Source organism: Entelurus aequoreus, linkage group LG08 (assembly GCF_033978785.1).
Source record: "Entelurus aequoreus isolate RoL-2023_Sb linkage group LG08, RoL_Eaeq_v1.1, whole genome shotgun sequence".
In the NCBI taxonomy this organism is placed as follows: domain Eukaryota; kingdom Metazoa; phylum Chordata; class Actinopteri; order Syngnathiformes; family Syngnathidae; genus Entelurus; species Entelurus aequoreus.
This window is the reverse complement of record NC_084738.1, coordinates 65,115,770-65,138,273: the sequence shown is the minus strand read 5'-3', so window position 1 is coordinate 65,138,273 and position 22,504 is coordinate 65,115,770. Positions and strand designations below refer to the sequence as shown.

At 36.9% G+C, this 22,504-nt stretch overlaps 3 protein-coding genes across 3 annotated transcripts in view; 2 read left to right on the top strand and 1 right to left on the bottom strand.

Moving 5' to 3' along the window:
* Positions 1-22,504, bottom strand: part of LOC133656159 (breakpoint cluster region protein-like) — a 590,239-nt gene that overhangs the window by 381,572 nt on the left and 186,163 nt on the right. The window lies entirely within an intron of this gene.
* LOC133656170 (uncharacterized) lies at positions 1,972-2,826 on the top strand. Its single transcript, XM_062057074.1, has 2 exons — positions 1,972-2,567; positions 2,663-2,826. Exons 1-2 carry the CDS (start codon positions 2,007-2,009, stop codon positions 2,786-2,788), a joined length of 687 nt encoding a protein of 228 aa, XP_061913058.1. The 5' UTR covers positions 1,972-2,006; the 3' UTR covers positions 2,789-2,826.
* On the top strand, positions 7,503-15,248 carry LOC133656169 (peroxynitrite isomerase THAP4-like). The gene is made up of 4 exons (XM_062057073.1): positions 7,503-8,035; positions 12,625-12,726; positions 12,847-12,952; positions 13,130-15,248. Exons 1-4 carry the CDS (start codon positions 7,610-7,612, stop codon positions 13,612-13,614), a joined length of 1,119 nt encoding a protein of 372 aa, XP_061913057.1. The 5' UTR covers positions 7,503-7,609; the 3' UTR covers positions 13,615-15,248.

The following is a 22,504-nucleotide window of genomic DNA, read 5'->3' as shown; positions in this document are numbered from 1 at the left end:
TCTTTCCACTTCTCCCTTTGCTCACTCCAAAACGTTCTTGTCCGTAGTTGTAAATTATGTCGCCCATCCTTTCGATCTTTCCCTCTGCTGTGCCTGTTTGTTGCTCCAGGATTTCTGTAAGGTCCCTGTTGATTGTCTCCCATTCTTTCTTGTCAACAGATTTGGGCCACTTTACACCAGGTTTGTGCCCTTTGATCTTTCTCTCCATTGGAGGTCTTTGTGGTTGTGCGGGCTCCTCCACCAGCATGTCTGTGCTTGTATTACCTTCTTCAGATACAGGGGTGCTGATGCTCTGCGAACTTTGGTTTGTGTCCCGTCGCTGTGCTTCACTCGACTGACTTGACTGATTACTTCGTAACAAGTATTGATCAATGCGAGGCCCTTGTCTCTGCTCTCTCAGGCACCTTTTCCTCCCTTGATGGATCTTTAAGCCCGTTGTTGATGTTACTTTGTTCCAACCACAGATGCACACCTGAAGCTTGTGTCCCACTGCTGTTGTTGCTGTCTCGTGTGTTGTGCTCTCCTTGTTCATAGTGATTTCCGTTCCTAGGTCAGTAACCGTGTTGTCAGCCAATGAGCCATCTTGCGCCCCCGCTCTCGCAGGCTCTAGGGGTATTTTCCTTTGTTTACTTTTCGTAGCATTTTGCGGGTGTCTCCAATTAGCTGAATCAGCGTTGGGGACTGCCATCATGGGGAGCTAGCCCATGACAGCCCCAGTGGGGTCTGTTCCCTCCTGTCAGCTGTCTCTCCAAGCTGTCACATGGACTTTCCCATGTTGTCAGCTGTCCTTTCACAGCCGTCACTGGACGTGTCCAGACGATCAGAATCAAAAAACACAGGACGAGATGTTAAACAGTCCCTTGTGCCAAATGTGGAGAGTACTCACTCGAGATGTCCTTGTTGTTGAGAGTGGTTGACAGACAACGTGGGTGTGTGGGGGGTGGGGTGTTCTTGTGAGTTGTATATGAGACTTGGTCAGGGTTAAATTCCAGGACAATTGGACAAGCGACACATCTTCAGTAGTGTGCCCTTGCATCATTGGGTGTTTCGGCCTTCAAACACTATACACCCTCCACAAAGGTGGCCCTAAAATCACCTGAGCATTTTGCAACAGCCGACCTGCCTGAACTCTCATATCCAGACATTTATAATTACCTCGTCGATTCACCATCTCCGTACACTGGAAAGGACCTTAAGGCATACAAGAGTCTGGATGCCTAGAAGTATTTTACAGCAGGTTTTGTGCATGATGGGCTGATATGGCAGATTCCAAACAAGAATGGATTTCTTCTCATGACCAAGGTAAGGAAAAAGCACACACAGAAGAGCCTACTGTCTGTTTACAAATCCGCGTGGCAGTAACAGTGTGATTGTGAAAAAACTACTGAAGTGATTCTAATGAAAACTCACATTGTTAAGCTTTTTTTTTTTTTTATTACAAAAGGCCTCCTGTTCAAAAATGCTTTTAATTAAAAAACTGTTTCACAAACTTCATATTGAAATTTTCCAATTTTTCTCTATGCATTACATAATTGCAAAAAACTACTATAGACTTTGTGAAACAATAAAAGATTAGCCTGACAATTTATCGTATTCAGTTTAAGGATGTGACCAAACAATATTATAAAAAAATTCTATCAAAAATTGCTTTGTAAAAAACTGTTTCCAGGAGCTTCATATTGAAATCTGAGAAATTAATTCCTACAATAAAACAACATTACATAATTTCCAACTATTCTGTATAGAGCTTATGAAACAGTTTCTACAAAAATATTTTTTAGAATTCATGCTTGATAATTCGTTTTGGTTTCTTGCTCAAAATGAACCAGGTTTAAATTTTCAGGCTAATTTAATGAATGATTCATGAGAAAATTTACCAAATGCCAGGTAAAATATGCATAAATGGACAGTAAGAGGTCTAGCCTTGTATATTATATCCAAATTAGGGACTGAAAATAATATAAGGTATGTCATATTATCTGTTTCAGGTAAAACACTCTCAACGGATGAATGATCCTCCCCTCAGACCTTGGGTAGCAATAGCGAAAGATGGTCAGATCCTGTGCTGCCACTGTACCTGCATGGCTGGATTGGGTGAAACATGTTCACATTCAGCAGCATCCCTATTCGCCCTGGAGACATTAATACGTATGAAGACAGCCACTCCATGCACATCACTACCTTGTCAGTGGCTGAAACCATCAGCATCGCACATAGAATATGCTGAAGGATGCAATATCGATTTTGCCCGTCCAGCCCAGAAACGAAAGTCAGAAGTTTCAACTCCTGAGGAAAGTGCTGCGAGAAAACTGCTGAATGTTCCTCCACCAACTGAAGAGCAGAAAGCTGCCTTTTACAAGGCTTTGTCTGAATGCGGTGGAAGACCAGCAATTTTGAGCATTGTCCCTGACTATGCTGACAACTTTGTGCCAAGGGCAGTGAAGCGAAAGCTTCCTGTACCTCTCTCACAGCTGTACGATTCTGGCAATATGAAACTCAGCCCAGATGAACTTGCACTGAAATGCCGGTCAGAGCTGGAAAAGTTACATTCCATTACCAGAGAGCAGGTTTGTATAAATAATTTATTGTTCTCCAACCTGCTACAAATAATCTAATCATAGTGAAAACAATTTTTATTCAAATGTTTTTCAGATATCTGCAGTTGAAGAAGAGTCCAGGGGCCAAGCAACATCAACAACTTGGTTTCAACAAAGAGCTGGGCGAATTACGGCCTCCAATTTTAAGGCAACGACCAGGACCAATGTCTCAAAGCCATCCAAGTCATTGATCAAGAGAATCTGCTATCCTGAACTGTGTAGATTTTCAACAGCCGCAACTAGGTGAGACATTGGATTTGAAAATTTAATTTGCGTTGCAATATAATTAAATTACATTTTAATTTCAATTTGTATTTTCAATTTGTATTTATTGTTTGTAGTTTCAATTTGTATTTATTGTTTGTATTTGAATCTACTCTTCTTTATGAACTTTCAGACTTCATAAAGAAGGTAAATTGCATATGGTTGTGGGTGCTTAACAATCTTAAGTAAGGCAGTCGGTAATCTTAGTAGTTAGCTTTCAGATTGCGTAAAAGAGGTAATTGTGTAATACATGGTTATGCGTGCTTTCTCTCGCTTATCTGTCTATCAACTGTCATCCCTTAAATGTCGCACTATTCTTTTTCTTCTTTCTGCCTATTGAAATGGTTTGTCAAATCGCTTTACTATGTGTGCTTATAACCAAAGTACTACCTTTCATATTTACGTTTATATTCATCATTTTATTTTTAGATGGGGTTGCGATCACAAGTCGGACGCAAGGAAGCGGTACGAAGCGGCCTAAACGTTGCCGAAACCGGATTCCACATGTCTGCCGACCGTCCATATTTTGGCGCATCACCGGATGGGCTACTCTCGTGTGACTGCTGTGGCAAAGGGTGCCTCGAAATTAAGTGTCCCTTCCGCATCAAAGATAAAGGAGTGGAAGAGGTTGCTGGTGAGTCCAAGGCGGTCTGTTTGGAGCAGAAATCGAACGGCAATTGCGTGCTACGTGAAGACCACCAGTATTATTACCAAGTACAATCACAACTGTATTGTACTGGCAGGAAGTACTGTGACTTTTGTCGTATGGAAGGAGAATCTACTCTTTATTCAGCGCATCATTCCTGATGATTCCTTCCTGGCAAACGAACTGGCCAAGATGGACAATTTCTATCTCCGTTGTATTATGCCAGAGCTATTAGCTGAAGTGTACACCAGGGGTCACCAACCTTTTTGAAACCAAGAGCTACTTCTTGGGTACTGATTAATGCGAAGGGCTACCAGTTTGATACACACTTAAATAAATTGCCAGAAATAGCCAATTTGCTCAATTTACCTTTAACTCTATGTTGTTATTAATAATTAATGATATTTATCTTTGTGGAATTACTGATCATCTTAATGATTTCTCACAATAAATATATATAGAAACAGATACATATCAATATGCAACACTTTATTTTTATATTTTCTCTAAGTGCACATTTTTCAAATTGAACATTTTCAAATGATCACTTCTAAGACAGTCTTGTGAAATCACAATATCCCATTTTAACTAGCTAGCCACTAACATTTTTTAACAAATCATGAATTACTTTGCACCATGTTTGTACAAATAATAACTCATGTAAAATACAAAAGTAAACTCTCAAATTTTTAAATAAATCATGTCACACTTTGAGCTGGACACCAAATCTGGGGCCGTACTTATCAAGCTTCTTAGAGTGCCATTTTACACTTAAGTCCTGAGAATTTGCGAAATTTAGTCCTACTCTCAAACTTAAGAATAAAAGCTTTTTATCAACGTTCTTAAGTCTAAGAATCACTCCTACTCTCCACGATATTTAAGAGACCTTCAGAGGTGTCTTAAGTGGTTAGGAGTTGCCAGCAGGGGATGGCACCGAGGCGAGAGAGACGTGCGCGAACGTTCAGGGAACGGAACAATGTTTTTTTTATTTTTTTATGACGAGCAGCTGATCAAACGGTATCGTTTAGACAGAGCGGATATTATTTTTGTCACAGATTTAATACTTTTCGATTCCTTGTTGATTTCTGCATGTGTCTGCAGTGGGCTAGTATATATAGAGCCACCCACACCAGTTTCAAATTAGTTGCCTAATTAATGAATTGGAAAGAAAATGTTATGACAGTAGCGTATGTGTGTGGCCGTGAGGTGAGTGACGTCAGTGAGTGTGTGGGCGAGAGAAGAGAGGGATCGGTAGCGTGAGTGCCGGCGGGGACTAGTTTGTTTTGTATTATTTTGTAGTTTATTGTCAAAATATACACTCCCATTGTCCACTTAAATATTTCCAAGATATTTCTTTATTCTTAGACAACGGATTCCCTTCCGTGATTGGTCATTTCTATGGACACAGAAATGACGTCACCTAAAATTGCGTTTACGGCACATAGTAATGTCGTAATTCAGCTCTGAGTGTGACACTTAAGATTCAGTCCTACACTTCGCTGAAAGTGTGAGTAAGACGCTTGATAACTAACTTTTAAGTGCAGCTTTCAGCGAATAATTTATTAACTCTTAAGTCAACTCTTAGCAGACTTCTTAGGAGTAATTCTAAGAAGCTTGATAAGTACGGCCCCTGGTATCTATTTCTTTGTCAGTTAGTGAAGACCAAGTCTTTAAAATATTTTCTTGGATTTTCAAATTCTATTTGAGTTTTGTCTCTCTTAGAATTAAAAATGTCGAGCAAAGCGAGACCAGCTTTCTAGTAAATAAATACAATTTAAAAAATAGAGTCAGCTCACTGGTAAGTGCTGCTATTTGAGCTATTTTTAGAACAGGCCAGCGGGCTACTCATCTGGTCCTTACGGGCTACCTGGTGCCCGCGGGCACCGCGTTGGTGACCCCTGGTGTACACGGTAGAACAATCTGTTGCTACCACTGCATCCGCTTCGGAAGAGTTTGTTTGCTACTGCTGTAACCCTCCCACTGAGGATATGTTGGTTTGTAAATCCGAGAACTGCAGCACCAAAGCATTCCGCATGAAATGTCTTGGCATAAAACGAGTCCCACAACGATGGGTTTGCCCTAACTGTAAGAAGTTGGAAGTAAAACAGAAAAAGTTGTTTCTGTAAGATTCTTTCCTGGTATTTATTACAGAAAAAATATGGATGCAACATCATTACTCAAATGGTACAATTGGGTCGGATAAATTTGTAAGTGCGCATGACACTTGTACAATTGTATCTAATGTTGTGAAACCACCGTCATCACATGACAATAAAGAGATGGGTATGATATTTTCCATCATGGTATACTTTTGTCTTGCGAGTCCAATAACTCTCTCTACATGGATACGGACAGCAGCCAATCCTCTGGTGCCCTCAACATCTAGTGGATTAAGCTGCCTTCTTTTCCAATCTCAGCGTGCACCACATCTTCACCAGCGGGTAGTTGATCATTTTCACAAGGGACAGACTGGGAAATATTGACAAGTGCTGCTGCTGCTGCCAATGCCCTCTCGCGGTCTCTCTTACGCTGCTTGACATTTTGTCTTCTCTCAAAGATCTTCATTGAACATTTGAGTTTTCGTTCGTGAGGTGACTGGGTATGCTCAAATATACTTGGCACATAGTCTGGGGATAGTGGATCTTCGCTTTTTGCACCTGAAACAATTAAACAATCACATTATTCATAATGACTGCCATAAATAATTAAGCACGTTGTTGATGGGGATATACCCAGTTCAATTTGTTTTGCAATGGCATTTCATAACTTGACATATTAAAAAAACTGAATAGAGTGAAATCATTCAGATATCTATTTAAGTTGCTACCGTTTTTCTTATTTTTTCATGATACTTCATCTGATTGGCTTGAGAACTTTACCAATAAAAACTTTAACCTTGTGCCAATGGCTTGAAAACTTTACCAATGTAGATTTTACCTTGTGCCAAATGAAGTAACAAAAAGCCTCTTGTTCAAAAATGCTTCAATAGAAAAAAAATTAATGCTGAAACGTCAGTTGTCAGAATTTCAGCATTAATCAATTACACATATTCTGGAAATCAATGACTTACTTTCATTATAGTATGAGTCCATTGTATCAGCTGTTATGTGTAATGTATTAATGCTGAAATTCTGACAACTGACGTTTCAGCATTAAGGATAGTTTACGCCATTTACGCAAGCGTTCTTCTTCTCCTCCTCTTTGGGCTTGCCGTTTAACCATCAAACAAACGCCATGGGAACATCGCCCCCTGGAGTTACAAATTCCGATGGGTAACAGATTTCGGTACAACACCGGCAAGATGGCCGCCAAGCTAATGTCACGTGGCTGATGACGTCAGCTGCAAAGCCTCTATACATCAATGATGAAATCTTAATTTAAAGATGTGATATTTGGTTTTACACTATATGAACAAAAATTTGAAAAGGAATTTTACCTTTGCAACCTCATTATACTATTGGCTAAGTTTTATATTCATAAATGTAAGTTTCTCAATACCCGACCTGTCTTTTGTGCCTTTAAAAAAGAGTTAGAACTGTACATTAAGACACTCTCTACCTCTAGCAACCAGAAAGCTGTGAAGACGATTATGCTGTGTTCCAAATTTGAGTTGTTTACTGAAATTGAGTGAGCCTATGGCTTTGCACTTTGTTTATATTATATATATATGTTGTTTTTTTTGCATTCTATTTTAGTTACTTTGAATTTATAACCCCCTGGCGCTGCTTTTTATTCTTTTTGTACTGTTTTGTACTACTTTTGTACTTATTTGATTGTTGAAATGTATAAATAAAACTTTAAAAAAAAAAAAAAAACTCTTACGGAAAAAAATAAATAAATAAAATAAAATGATGAAATCTTAACATTGCAACACATGCCAATACGGCCGGGTTATCTTATAAAGTGCCATTTTAAATTTCCCGCTAAACTTCCGGTTGAAAAACTACTTTGGATATGACGCATGCGCGTGACGTCACACGATCCGCGGAAGTGGTTCGACCCCTTCGGACCCGATAAAAAAAAACCCTGTTTTCTTCGACAAAATTCCACAGTATTCTGGACATCTGTGTCGGTGAATCTTTTGCAATTTGTTCAATTAACAATGGAGACTACAAAAAAGAAAGCTGTGAGTGGAAAGCGGTGTGCTGCTGCGGGATGTAGCAACACAAAGACGAACACAACCGGCGTTGCATTGTTTTTATTCCCAAAAGATGGCGGCCAAGCTTTACTATGGAACAAAGAAGTCAAGCGAAAACGGTTGGATTGGACCACACACACAAAGTACAGTGCATTATGCAGCGAACATTTCGAACGATCATGTTTCGAAGAGGGTCCCTTGCAAAGGGCAGCGATGGGCATCGCCACCACCCGTCGACTCGTGTTGAAGAAAGGCGCGAAGCCAACTATTTTCAACAGACCACGGTCAGGCTTAAGTGCAAGTTCGACAAGTTCCGAGCACCCCACAACCTCCACAAGTGGACAGACTGTGCGCATGAGGTCTGCATTTGCCAAAAGGGAAAGGAAGAGGGTAAGAATCTTGATTTCCAGTTTCCATAGTCAGACTACACTGTTCCAATATCCATTTCTTTGTTCTCAATTGTTGATGACTGATGATAACAACCAAACCTAACCCCCCTCCACACCCCGGATTGTAAATAATGTAAATAATTCAATGTGTTTATCTTGTGTGATGACTGTATTATGATGATAGTATTTATCTGATACTATATATCTGTATCATTAATCAATTTAAGTGGACCCCGACTTAAACAAGTTGAAAAACTTATTGGGGTGTTACCATTTAGTGGTCAATTGTACAGAATATGTACTTCACTGTGCAACCTACTAATAAAAGTCTCAATCAATCAATCAAAACTCACACACACAGTCATAGACTACTCCAGTGGTTCTCAACTTTTTTTCAGTGATGTACCCCCTGTGAACATTTTTTTTAACTCAAGTATCCCCTAATCCAGTGACTCTCAAACTTTTTTTGTCATCCCCCACTTTGGACAAGGGGGAGTTTTCAAGCCTCACCTGCCCCCATCGCCCCAACAGAACGCTAATGCCAAGCTTAACATGTTCAAATTTATTGAACATCAAGTCACATCAAGTTGTATACATTCAAACTCAATAACATAAAATAACATCAAGTTCAATAATAAATAAAATAACTGTGCAGCTGTGGTATAACTTGCATCAAGTTCAATAATAAATAAAATAACTGTGCAGCTGTGGTATAACTTGCATCAAGTTCAATAATAAATAGAACAAAAGTGTTATAACTTGCATCAAGTTCAATAATAAATTAAATAAAAGTGTTATACCTTGCATCAAGTTCAATAATAAATCAAATAACTTGCATCAAGTTTAATAATAAATAAAATAAAAGTGCCACTTTGCAATCTTTGGAGAAAAAAAAAGGAGGAGCTATGCATTTGGCAAGACAGGGCCAGTGAACATGAGTTTGAAAAGCCTATCTCACACAGATAAGATGTGGCAAAGGGGAGAAGAATGGACACAGCTCTCTGCCCGATGAGTGGATATTGATTAGCCTGCTACCCATCTGCGCGAAAGTTTGTTCCGCTTAGCCCCGCCCCCATTAGTTACTTTTATCAAGTCACATCAAGTTGTATACATTCAAACTCAATAACATAAAATAACATCAAGTTCAATAATAAATAAAATAACTGTGCAGCTGTGGTATAACTTGCATCAAGTTCAATAATAAATCAAATAACTTGCATCAAGTTCAATAATAAATAAAACAAAAGTGTTATAACTTGCATCAAGTTCAATAATAAATACCAAAAAAAGTGTTGTAACTTGCATCAAGTTCAATAATAAATAATTAAAAAAAAGTGTTAACTTGCATCAAGTTCAATAATAAATCAAATAAAAGTGTTATAACTTGCATCAAGTTCAATAATAAATCAAATAAAAGTGTTATAACTTGCATCAAGTTCAATAATAAATCAAATAACTTGCATCAAGTTTAATAATAAATAAAATAAAACTGCCACTTTGCAATCTTTGGAGAAAAAAAAAGGAGGAGCTATGCATTTGGCAAGACAGGGCAAGTGAACATGAGTTTTACAGTACTCCAGCATTAGTGGCTGCAATGAGCCTGTTTTGCAATGCACAACTTTTCAAATCGGGGTTGCAGGCTTGACCCTGCCACTCCTAAGTCATGCTCAATGTTCAGCTGAGACCTGTACTTCGAGTGAAGCAACAGCTGAAAAGCCTATCTCACACAGATAAGATGTGGCAAAGGGGAGAAGAATGGACACAGCTCTCTGCCCGATGAGTGGATATTGATTAGCCTGCTACCCATCTGTGCGAAAGTTTGTTCCGCTTAGCCCCGCCACCATTAGCTACTGTTGCTATGTCTGTCAAACTTTCGCTCCTACCTAGAAATTTAAAGCCTACAGGAAAAATAAGTAATTTACATTTATTTATATAGCGGATTTCACAGACAGAATCACAGTGATTTACAGTGTGTATAGAAAATGAAAGCATAGTAAAAAAAAAAAATCTTAAAATATAATAAAAATAATAAAAATTAAAGTGACATTTCCTCTCGTTCCTCGCGCCCCACCTGTCATGTCTCTATTCCCCACCAGTGGGGCGTGCACCACACTTTGAGAAACGCTGCCCTAATCAGAGCAAAGCATTTTTGTTTGAAAAAAAGAGAAAAAAAAGTAAAATACAGCACTATGTCATCAGTTTCTGATTTATTAAATTGTATAACAGTGCAAAGTATTGCTCATTTGTAGTGGTCTTTCTTGAACTATTTGGGAAAAAAAGATATAAAAATAACAAAAAACTTGTTGAAAAATAAACAAGTGATTCAATTATAAATAAAGATTTCTACACATAGAAGCAATCATCAACTTAAAGGCCTACTGAAATGAATTTTTTTTATTTAAACGGGGATAGCAGATCTATTCTATGTGTCATACTTGATCATTTCGCGATATTGCCATATTTTTGCTGAAAGGATTTAGTATAGAACAACGACGATAAAGATTGCAACTTTTGGTATCTGATAAAAAAAAGGCTTGCACCTACCGGAAGTAGCGTGACGTAGTCAGTTGAACATATACGCAAAGTTCCCTATTGTTTACAATGATGGCCGCATGAAGTGAGAGAGATTCGGACCGAGAAAGCGACAATTTCCCCATTAATTTGAGCGAGGATGAAAGATTTGTGGATGAGTAAAGTGCAAGTGAAGGACTAGTGGGGAGTTGAAGCTATTCAGATAGGGAAGATGCTGTGAGAGCCGGGGGTGACCTGATATTCAGCTGGGAATGACTACAACAGTAAATAAACACAAGACATATATATACTCTATTAGCCACAACACAACCAGGCTTATATTTAATATGCCACAAATTAATCCTGCATAAAAACACCTGCGTGTTTGTTATGCTAGCTCCTAGCTCCTCTGCTAGCTCCTAGCTCCATAGAACACGCCAATACAATTCAAACACCTGATCAACACACACAATCACTCAGCCCAAAAGACCGTTTACCTAACCCAAGGTTCATAAAGCTTATATATTTTTTAAAAGTTACGTACGTGACGCGCACATACGGTCAAGTTATCGAATGTTTAGCAGCCAAGGCTGCATACTCACGGTACCTGATATTCAGCTGGGAATGACTACAACAGTAAATAAACACAAGACATATATATACTCTATTAGCCACAACACAACCAGGCTTATATTTAATATGCCACAAATTAATCCTGCATAATAACACCTGCGTGTTTGTTATGCTAGCTCCTAGCTCCTCTGCTAGCTCCTAGCTCCATAGAACACGCCAATACAATTCAAACACCCGATCAACACACACAATCACTCAGCCCAAAAGACCGTTCACCTAACCCAAGGTTCATAAAGCTTATATATTTTTAAAAAGTTACGTACGTGACGCGCACGTACGGTACGGTACGTGTTATGCTAGCTCCTAGCTCCTCTGCTAGCTCCTAGCTCCATAGAACACGCCAATACAATTCAAACACATGATCAACACACACAATCACTCAGCCCAAAAGACCGTTCACCTAACCCAAGGTTCATAAAGCTTATATATTTAAAAAAAGTTACGTACATACGCAAAAAAAAGCCAAAGCTGCATACTCACAGTAGCACGTCTGCGTCTTTGTCATCCAAATCAAAGTAATCCTGGTAAGAGTCTGTGTTGTCCCAGTTCTCTACAGGCGTCTGTGTATCCAAATCAAAAGTCCTCCTGGTTAGAGTCTCTGTTATCCGAGTTCTTCCATCTTGACTGCATCTTTCGGGAATGTAAACAAAGAAGCGCCGGCTGTGTACTGTTGTGGCTGACTACGTTCGAAAAATACGTCCATTTCGCACCGACAACTTTCTTCTTTGCTTGCTCGGCTTCCTTCTCCATAATGCAATGAACATGATTGAAACAGATTCACGAACACAGATGTCCAGAATACTGTGGAATTATGAAATGAAAACAGAGCTTTTTCGTATCGGCTTCAATGTGGAAGGCATACCCGTGTTCGTCGGGCTACGTCACACGCATACGTCATCCTCAGAGGCGTTTCGAACCGGAAGTTTAGCGGCAAATTTAAAATGTCACTTTATAAGTTAACCCGGCCGTATTGGCATGTGTTATAATGTTAAGATTTCATCATTGATATATAAACTATCAGACTGCGTGGTCGGTAGTAGTGGGTTTCAGTAGGCCTTTAAAGTGCCCTCTTTGGGGATTGTAATAGAGATCCATCTGGATTCATGAACTTCATTCTAAACATTTATTTTGTTGAAGTATTATTCAATAAATATATTTATGAATGATTTTTGAATTGTTGCTATTTTTAGAATATTTTTAAAATTCTCACGTACCCCTTGGCATACCTTCAAGTACCCCCAGGGGTACGCGTACCCCCATTTGAGAACCACTGGACTACTCCGTGAACAATGAAATAAATTAACAATAAAATAGTCTACATATAATTATTGCTTCAAGTTCTTCTGCAGTATAAAGTATTGTACATTTACTGACATTACTGTCAATAGTGTCAATACTGTCAATAGATTACAATAGACAATAATAGAAAGTATTGTACATTTACAGGCAATAGATCAGATCATGGCCAGTACGACTACGGCATCAGTGGTGGATGAACCAAAGGCAATGGCACTAGATTTGCCTGATGAGGAGGGCGATCAAGATCAGGTTCGATTTGTTTTCCCAATCAATGTTCAAATGGATTACAGTTCAAGCCCAATACAAAAGTATTCATAATTTATGTAAATGAGGTATCCATATTACATGTAGCTGTTTCTCCATTTCCAGGGAAATACAAGAGAACAAGGATGCCAGACGGACAGGGTACCGATTGGGACAGGAATGACCAGTAGCAAGAGCATCCAAACAGGGAGAATACATCATAGATCAAAGGGTATGTCTATTTCGGTGATGAACATGATTCTGCACATCACAGTACACATTGCACAGCTGCCTGTGCAGAGTAGAGTAGACAGATAAATTAGGTGATTCAAAGACAATAATTAGTATGTGATTCTAGTTTGATTTGAACAGATTATATAAAACAACTTGTGTTTGATTTTATTGCTAGGACACCAGGTGACCCCAGAGATCCTCGAGAGGGTTAGAGCTCGGCTGGCCAGGGTTAGAGAAGTCCCATCGTCAAGTGTAGCAGCTCCATCTGACAGCCCCGCGATGCAGACTAACATAGCAACTCCAGGTGCGTCTGGAATGAAAGCCAAGCTACGACCACCTCCTGCATTGTTTGATGAAGGACCAGCATCAAGTCCCACTGCGCCTTTTGTTAGTGGTTCTTCCGATGACAGCTACGTGCCGAGTGAGTCATCGACATCGGATCCGTGTCAATCTGACGGGTTGCCGGATCGCCCACGTACTCACCAGATGCGTGAAGAGGGCTGCCACAAGGAAGCGAAGTACATCATCTTTGATTCGTGCCTCCAGAGTCTCATCAAGTGGTGTCACTGTCCAGTCTGTGGCAGCCAGGACATAAGCCCTTCTTGGGATTCGAACGGTACACAGCTGACCATGACTCTTCAATGTGCATCATGTGACTAGAGGAGTAGTTGGAGCAGCCAGCCAAGCTGCAAGTGCTGAACAGCATCGGAGTGGTCACTTATATGAAGAGAACATTTTTATTCCGGTGACCATGGATGAAGTGCTGGCTGTCCAGAGTTGGGACCCGGGTTGGACCGCTCGCCTGTGCATCGGTTGGGGACATCTCTGCGCTGCTGACCCGTCTTCGCTCGGGACCTATCTGAATCGCTTCCAATCCCCACTAGTCCTTCACTTGCACTTTCCTCATCCACAAATCTTTCATCCTCGCTCTAATTAATGGGGAAATCGTCGCTTTCTCGGTCAGAATCGCTCTCACTTCTGGCGGCCATCATTGAAAATAATAGGAAAGACTCAGCAGCCCCAACTCTTGTGACGTCACGCTACTTCCGGTAGGGGCAAGGGTTTTGTTTATCAGAGACCAAAAGTTGCGAACTTTATCGACGTTGTTCTATACTAAATCCTTTCAGCAAAAATATGGCAATATCGCAAAATTTTAAAGTATGACACATAGAATGGATCTGCTATCCCCGTTTGAATAAAAAAATGTAATTTCAGTAGGCCTTTAATGTTCTGACCAAAATGATCTATTACCATAAAAGGAAACGTTTGTATAATATACATTTGTGTCGTATCTGAGGCATTTGTAATGTTATTATTCCGCTATAACAGAATGTTAGCTGGTTTAGCACAGCCATAAAATGTATTTATTGGTCTTCTACCCCAAAACGAACCAGTCATTGTTTTGGATTGTCAATGATTAATAGTGCATAATATTTATAATATATTTAAATATTTTTGCTGACGGATGGGATTTATGGCACTTTGTAGGGAGCCGGATCTTGAGGAGCCTTTCCTTTCAAAAGTTGTTGTTTTTATTTTCCTTTTTAATGTTTTAATCAAGGAAACAATCACTAGTATCAGCTTATCTTATCTCAGATAAGATGTAGATCAGAATAATGTAATTTATACGAATATTTGGTGGGAATTATTCCGAAATATTGGCTATCATTTACTTTTTGGTGTGTTTTGATTGTAAACGTTCCATAAAATGGGGCCATATTTCCATGTATTGTCAACGGCATTACTAGTTTGAATTCTCTCTCACCTAAAACAATTTGCATAAAAAAATACACACATAATAAGTAAGAATACAATGCATTGATGGGTTAAATGATTATGAATACACCTAAAACAAAAACATAGGACATACTAAAAATGTGACTACACAACGTGTACGCTTGAACTACTATCCTTAGAATAATGAACCCAAAAATTGAATCCAAATAAAAATAAATAAAATATTAATTACATACAATAAAATAATGATAATATTTAAAAACTATTTATACTTATATATTTTTATGTGTAAAGTTAATAAAATGCTGCTAAGTTTCCTTAAACTGTGACTCAGTCCCCGTTTACACTAAGCCGCATAAGGTTATCCAGGGTCAATGCCACCTAACCTTATCCGTGTCCACACACAACAATGCCACCGTTTGAGACCCCCGCCCCCCTCCGTCCACCTGAGCGTCCATCTGCTCCAATCTCCCCAGTAGATGACTTTACTTCACTGTGAAGTTATTTAAAAGAGCTATGTTGTAAACAGTTTGCTGTGCATTTTATATTTGTTTGCTGTGTTGTGTGTGCAAGTTTTTAAATTAAAATGTATATCCTTTGAACAATATCCAGTGTTGTGGTATTTCAATGAACTAAAATCCAGTGTGCTGTGGGGCCATATTGTAGTCAATCACACCTGAGCCATCATAAATTAATCAAATATTTACTAGACAGGTAAACAATGTGATAAAGAACATTTTACAACAATTAATCTTGACAGAGAATACCCAAAGTATTGTTGTTGTGAGTTGACTCCGCTGTTGGGGTTCGTGAGATATGGCGTCAGGGGATAAGCTGGGTCACCCAAAAGAAATGGTTGGGATGGTTCCATGTTTCAGCTGCGCGCTGATGGCGGAGTTAGCGAAGATGCGGGCATCATGCACCCTTCTTGGCCATTTCACAGTCACATCCATAAAGCAATATTTGTAGTCACACACTGCCTGTATCACATCCACGGGAGGAAGGGACAAAGTTGTTCGCTAAGTAGAATCACAGCTGACCCGGACATTCGAAAGTTCTTTCCGTCTGAGAAGTGTTGTATCCCAAATAGCTGCAAAGGCTTTCTCTTAAAGGCCTACTGAAAGCCACTACTAGCGACCACGCAGTCTGATAGTTTATATATCAATGATGAAATCTTAACATTGCAACACATGCCAATACGGCCGGGTTAACTTATAAAGTGACATTTTAAATTTCCCGCGAAACTTCCGGTTGAAAACGCCTTTGGATGATGACATATGCGCGTGACGTCAATGGTTGAAACGGAAGTTTGTATCCAGTACAAAATAGCTCTGTTTTAATCTCATAATTCCACAGTATTCTGGACATCTGTGTTGGTGAATCTTTTGCAATTTGTTTAATGAACAATGAAGACTGCAAAGAAGAAAGCTGTAGGTGGGATCGGTGTATTAGCGGCTGGCTGCAGCAACACAACCAGGAGGACTTTGACTTGGATAGCAGACGCGCTATCCGACGCTAGCCGCCGACCGCATCGATGAAGTCCTTCGTCGCTCCGTCGATCGCTGGAACGCAGGTGAGCACGGGTGTTGATGAGCAGATGAGGAATGGCTGGCGTACACTACCGTTCAAAAGTTTGGGGTCACTCAAACAATTTTGTGGAATAGCCTTCATTTCTAAGAACAAGAATAGACTGTCAAGTTTCAGATGAAAGTTCTCTTTCTCTGGCCATTTTGAGTGTTTAATTGACCCCACAAATGTGATGCTCCAGAAACTCAATCTGCTCAAAGGAAGGTCAGTTTTGTAGCTTCTGTAACGAGCTAAACTGTTTCCAGATGTGTGAACATGATTGCACAAGGGTTTTCTAATCATCAATTAGCCCTCTGAGCCAATGAGCAAACACATTGTACCATTAGAACACTGGAGTGATAGTTGCTGGAAATGGGCCTCTATACACCTATGTAGATATTGCACCAAAAACCAGACATTTGCAGCTAGAATAGTCATTTACCACATTAGCAATGTATAGAGTGTACTTCTTTAAAGTTAAGACTAGTTTAAAGTTATCTTCATTGAAAAGTACAGTGCTTTTCCTTCAAAAATAAGGACATTTCAATGTGACCCCAAACTTTTGAACGGTAGTGTATATATATATATATATATATATATATATATATATATATATATATATATATATATATATATATATATATATATATATATATATATATATATATACAAAACACGAGATATATAAATGGAGTATTGTTGGCGGGTTTTGGATGTTTGTTTAGAGGGCTTTATGGACACAATGGTGTACTCCTATTAGCTGCATTGTTAGCCACCTCTTACATGCCATATTTTAAGAGTTAGAATTCTTAAAGAAAAAAAAGGAAAAACATATGTGTTCTTGTCTTACAAAAGGATTATGAATGATAGGCAAAACTCCCAAATTCCCCTTTAAATTTCAGCCACCTTGTGTTGTTGTAATTTAGTTTAGTTTAGTTTATTAAGGATCCCCATTAGTCTACATCGCAGTGGAGACTATTGTTCCTGGGGTCCAGGCCAAAAACTTCACACAATCACAAAACAAAAGATTACAAAGCAGTACAACATGATCGAATAATAAAATGTTGTGATACAAAAATAGCAACAAGGAACAAACAAAAAAATCAATAACTTCGAGTTTACATAATAATGTTCATACCAAAGATAAAAAGAGCAATATAAAAAAAAATATATATATATATATTTTTGCAAAAATGAAACAAAAAACCAATGGCCTAAAATATACACATTAGTGTACAAAGACAAACAATAAGTGATGAAAAAGTACCATCCATCCATTTTCTACTGCTTGTCTCATAATCAATAAATGGAATAATGGATGGAATAATCAATAAAACCAGTCATGACATTAGGTACAATCTAGAACAATAATAATATGGTAGTTACACTTTTTTGCCACAAGATGGAGACACAAACAAACAACTGAGCTCAAAATCGATGCTTGTCGTTTTGTTTTGTTTTGAATAACTTGAAGTGATTATTTAATAATGTGGCATCTACCGACACAATAATCAGTTACTTTTAAAGAAATAATCATTAAAAAAAAAAAAAAGGTTTGTTATGGAAAATCCCAACTGTTTATTTGTTGCCTCATTTCTCAGGTAGAGTGGACAAGTGAAGAATGATAAATGAATAAGTATAAAAGTGTTGCAGGGAAAAAATGACATGAATGTTGTTTATTGTTATTGTTTTGTTTTTGAGTTTGGTTGTGTCAACACTTTGTAAATGGCTCTCATTCATCATTTATCTGCTCTTTTGTTTCCTCTATCCGGTGGCACAACCGCTTGGTTTCCTGTCCTGGATCTGTGTCCTGCCCGCTAGGCAAGAACACACACACACACACACACACACACACACACACACACACACACACACACACAGGAACACAAAAACACACAAACATCTGCCTTTACACGACAACTTCCTGTCAATCGTACCTTCCCCACATTGTGGCCTGAGGGCTGGATGTTGTGATCCTAATCCAGCAAGAGTCTACATTGGTCAAGCACAATATGTGCAAACTACACACACACACACACACACACACACACACAACAAACACGGTTTGTGTTGATTTTTGTTGTTTGTTTCGTCGAGAAGTCGCACTCAATTTATTGCGGACAATCTTTGGCAACTTTAAAGGTCAACTTCACGTTTTTTTTTTGCAATGTTGCCTATCAATCGCAATCATTATGTACGACAAGAACATGTACGTTCACATGCATTCTAAGTCGTAAAATACAGCAAGTACGAGGTGGCCAAACAACCAAATATGTGAGTTCTCTTAAAAAAGATCCAAAAAGTGCCAACGATACTCCATTTGCATCTTTTAACCTGAATACTAATTAAGTATTAGCTATGTTGTTATTATAAGCGCTAACACACACAACCTTTTATTTTAGTAGGGCCGTGATTACACAGAGAGCTAACTAGCTTATGCTGCTATGTTGACATATTGAGCTGCTGCATCGCCTCTGAGCTGGTGAAAGTTAATTCTCGATAATAAATCACACCTCTCACCTGGATAGTAGAAGGTTGTGGATGTAAACCCACAAGTTGGTCCACTTTGACATCCAACTTCGACCTGAAAATTGCAAGAAAGACAAGATAAAATTGTCATCTAAATAGGAAGATACAAAAATCCCATCAGTCTTTATGACAGTACGGGCAGACATTGTACAGTAAGTGATGGTTTTATTATGTTGATAGTTTGTATATCTTATTTAGCACTTAGCAATACTGCTAAATGCCAGATCTGTTTAGCACACAGCTTCTAAAACTACAAGATCAATCTCCTCATATTCAGGATCAGAAATATACGTTTCTGGATCATCATTTGTGAACGTTGTGATCGCGCCGTATAATTAAAATGATCAAAATATGTAGATATTATTATGAATGTTACTACATGACATATATACTTACATCATGTATATATTACATGTTATTATGAATGTTACAACATGACATATATACTTACACCATGCATATATTACATGTTATTATGAATGTTACTACATGACATATATACTTACATCATGTATATATTACATGTTATTATGAATGTTACTACATGACATATACACTTACATCATGTATATATTACATGTTATTATGAATGTTACTACATGACATATACACTTATATCATGTATATATTACATGTTATTATGAATGTTACTACATGACATATATACTTACATCATGTATATATTACATGTTATTATAAATGTTACTACATGACATATATACTTACATCATGTATATATTACATGTTATTATGAATGTTACTACATGACATATATACTTACATCATGTATATATTACATGTTATTATGAATGTTACTATGACGTATATACTTACATCATGTATATATTACATGTTATTATGAATTTTACTACATGACATATATACTTGCATCATGTATATATTACATGTTATTATGAATGTTACTACCTGACATATATACTTATATCATGTATATATTACATGTTATTATGAATGTTACTACATGACATATATACTTACATCATGTATATATTACATGTTATTATGAATGTTACTACATGACATATATACTTACACCATGTATATATTACATGTTGTTATGAATGTTACTACATGACATATATACTTACACCATGTATATATTACATGTTATTATGAATGTTACTACATGACATATATACTTACATCATGTATATATTACATGTTATTATGAATGTTACTACATGACATATATACTTACATCATGTATATATTACATGTTATTATAAATGTTACTACATATATACTTACATCATGTATGTATTACATGTTATTATGAATGTTACTATATGACGTATATACTTACATCATGTATATATTACATGTTATTATGAATGTTACTACCTGACATATATACTTACATCATGTATATATTACATGTTATTATGAATGTTACTATATGACGTATATACTTACATCATGTATATATTACATGTTATTATGAATGTTACTACCTGAAGTGAAGTGAAGTGAATTACATTTATATAGCGCTTTTTCTCAAGTGACTCAAAGCGCTTTACATAGTGAAACCCAATATCTAAGTTACATTCAAACCAGTGTGGGTGGCACTGGGAGCAGGTGGGTAAAGTGTCTTGCCCAAGGACACAACGGCAGTGACTAGGATGGCGGAAGCGGGGATCGAACCTGCAACCCTCAAGTTGCTGGCACGGCCGCTCTACCAACCGAGCTATACCGCCCCTGACATATATACTTACACCATGTATATATTACATGTTATTATGAATGTTACTACATGACATATATACTTACATCATGTATATATTACATGTTATTATAAATGTTACTACATATATACTTACATCATGTATATATTACATGTTATTATGAATGTTACTATATGACGTATATACTTACATCATGTATATATTACATGTTATTATGAATGTTACTACCTGACATATATACTTACATCATGTATATATTACATGTTAGTATGAATGTTACTATATGACATATATACTTACATCATGTATATATTACATGTTATTATGAATGTTACTATATGACGTATATACTTACATCATGTATATATTACATGTTATTATGAATGTTACTACCTGACATATATACTTACATCATGTATATATTACATGTTATTATGAATGTTACTACATGACATATATACTTACACAATGCATATATTACATGTTATTATGAATGTTACTACATGACATATACACTTACATCATGTATATATTACATGTTATTATGAATGTTACTACATGACATATATACTTACATCATGTATATATTACATGTTATTATGAATGTTAGTACATGACATATATACTTACATCATGTATATATTACATGTTATTATGAATGTTACTACATGACATATATACTTACATCATGAATATATTACATGTTATTATGAATGTTACTACATGACATATACACTTACATCATGTATATATTACATGTTATTATGAATGTTACTACATGACATATATACTTATATCATGTATATATTACATGTTATTATGAATGTTACTACATGACATATATACTTACATCATGTATATATTACATGTTATTATGAATGTTACTACATGACATATATACTTACATCATGTATATATTACATGTTATTATGAATGTTACTACATGACCTATATACTTACATCATGTATATATTACATGTTATTATGAATGTTACTACATGACATACATACTTACATCATGTATATATTACATGTTATTATGAATGTTACTACATGACATATACACTTATATCATGTATATATTACATGTTATTATGAATGTTACTACATGACATATATACTTACATCATGTATATATTACATGTTATTATGAATGTTACTACATGACATACATACTTACATCATGTATATATTACATGTTACTATAAATGTTACAACATGACATATATACTTACACCATGCATATATTACATGTTATTATGAATCTTACTACATGACATATATACTTACACCATGCATATATTACATGTTATTATGAATGTTACTACATGACATATATACTTACACCATGTATATATTACATGTTATTATGAATGTTACTACATGACATATATACTTACATCATGTATATATTACATGTTATTATGAATGTTACTACATGACATATATACTTACATCATGTATATATTACATGTTATTATGAATGTTACTACATGACATATATACTTACAACATGTATATATTACATGTTATTATGAATGTTACTACATGACATATATACTTACAACATGTATATATTACATGTTATTATGAATGTTACTACATGACATATATACTTGCAACGTGTATATAAAACATTGATGAAGGTTTTTGGAGGTTTTTAAATGTTAAATGTATTTTAAATGTTGCTGCTTCACCACTTTAGTCATACTTTTTTGTGCTCAAGAAACTTCTCCATGACTTTATCTCAAGACTACTTCTGTTGGAGATTGTCTTTACTGCCACAAGTGGTAAGAAAGTGCATTACAACTGAGTGCCGCTGCGGCCCATGCTGAGTAAACAAACATGTGTCGGTGGCTCTCTAGGGGGCGCTATGGTTAAAAAACACTGATTTAGACAAGATCGCAATGATTTAGTTACTTATCGCTGTGATCCTGATAGGGTTGTATTGTATACCGGTACTAGTATAGTACCGCGATACTAATAAATCGTATTCGGTACTAAACCGCCTCTAA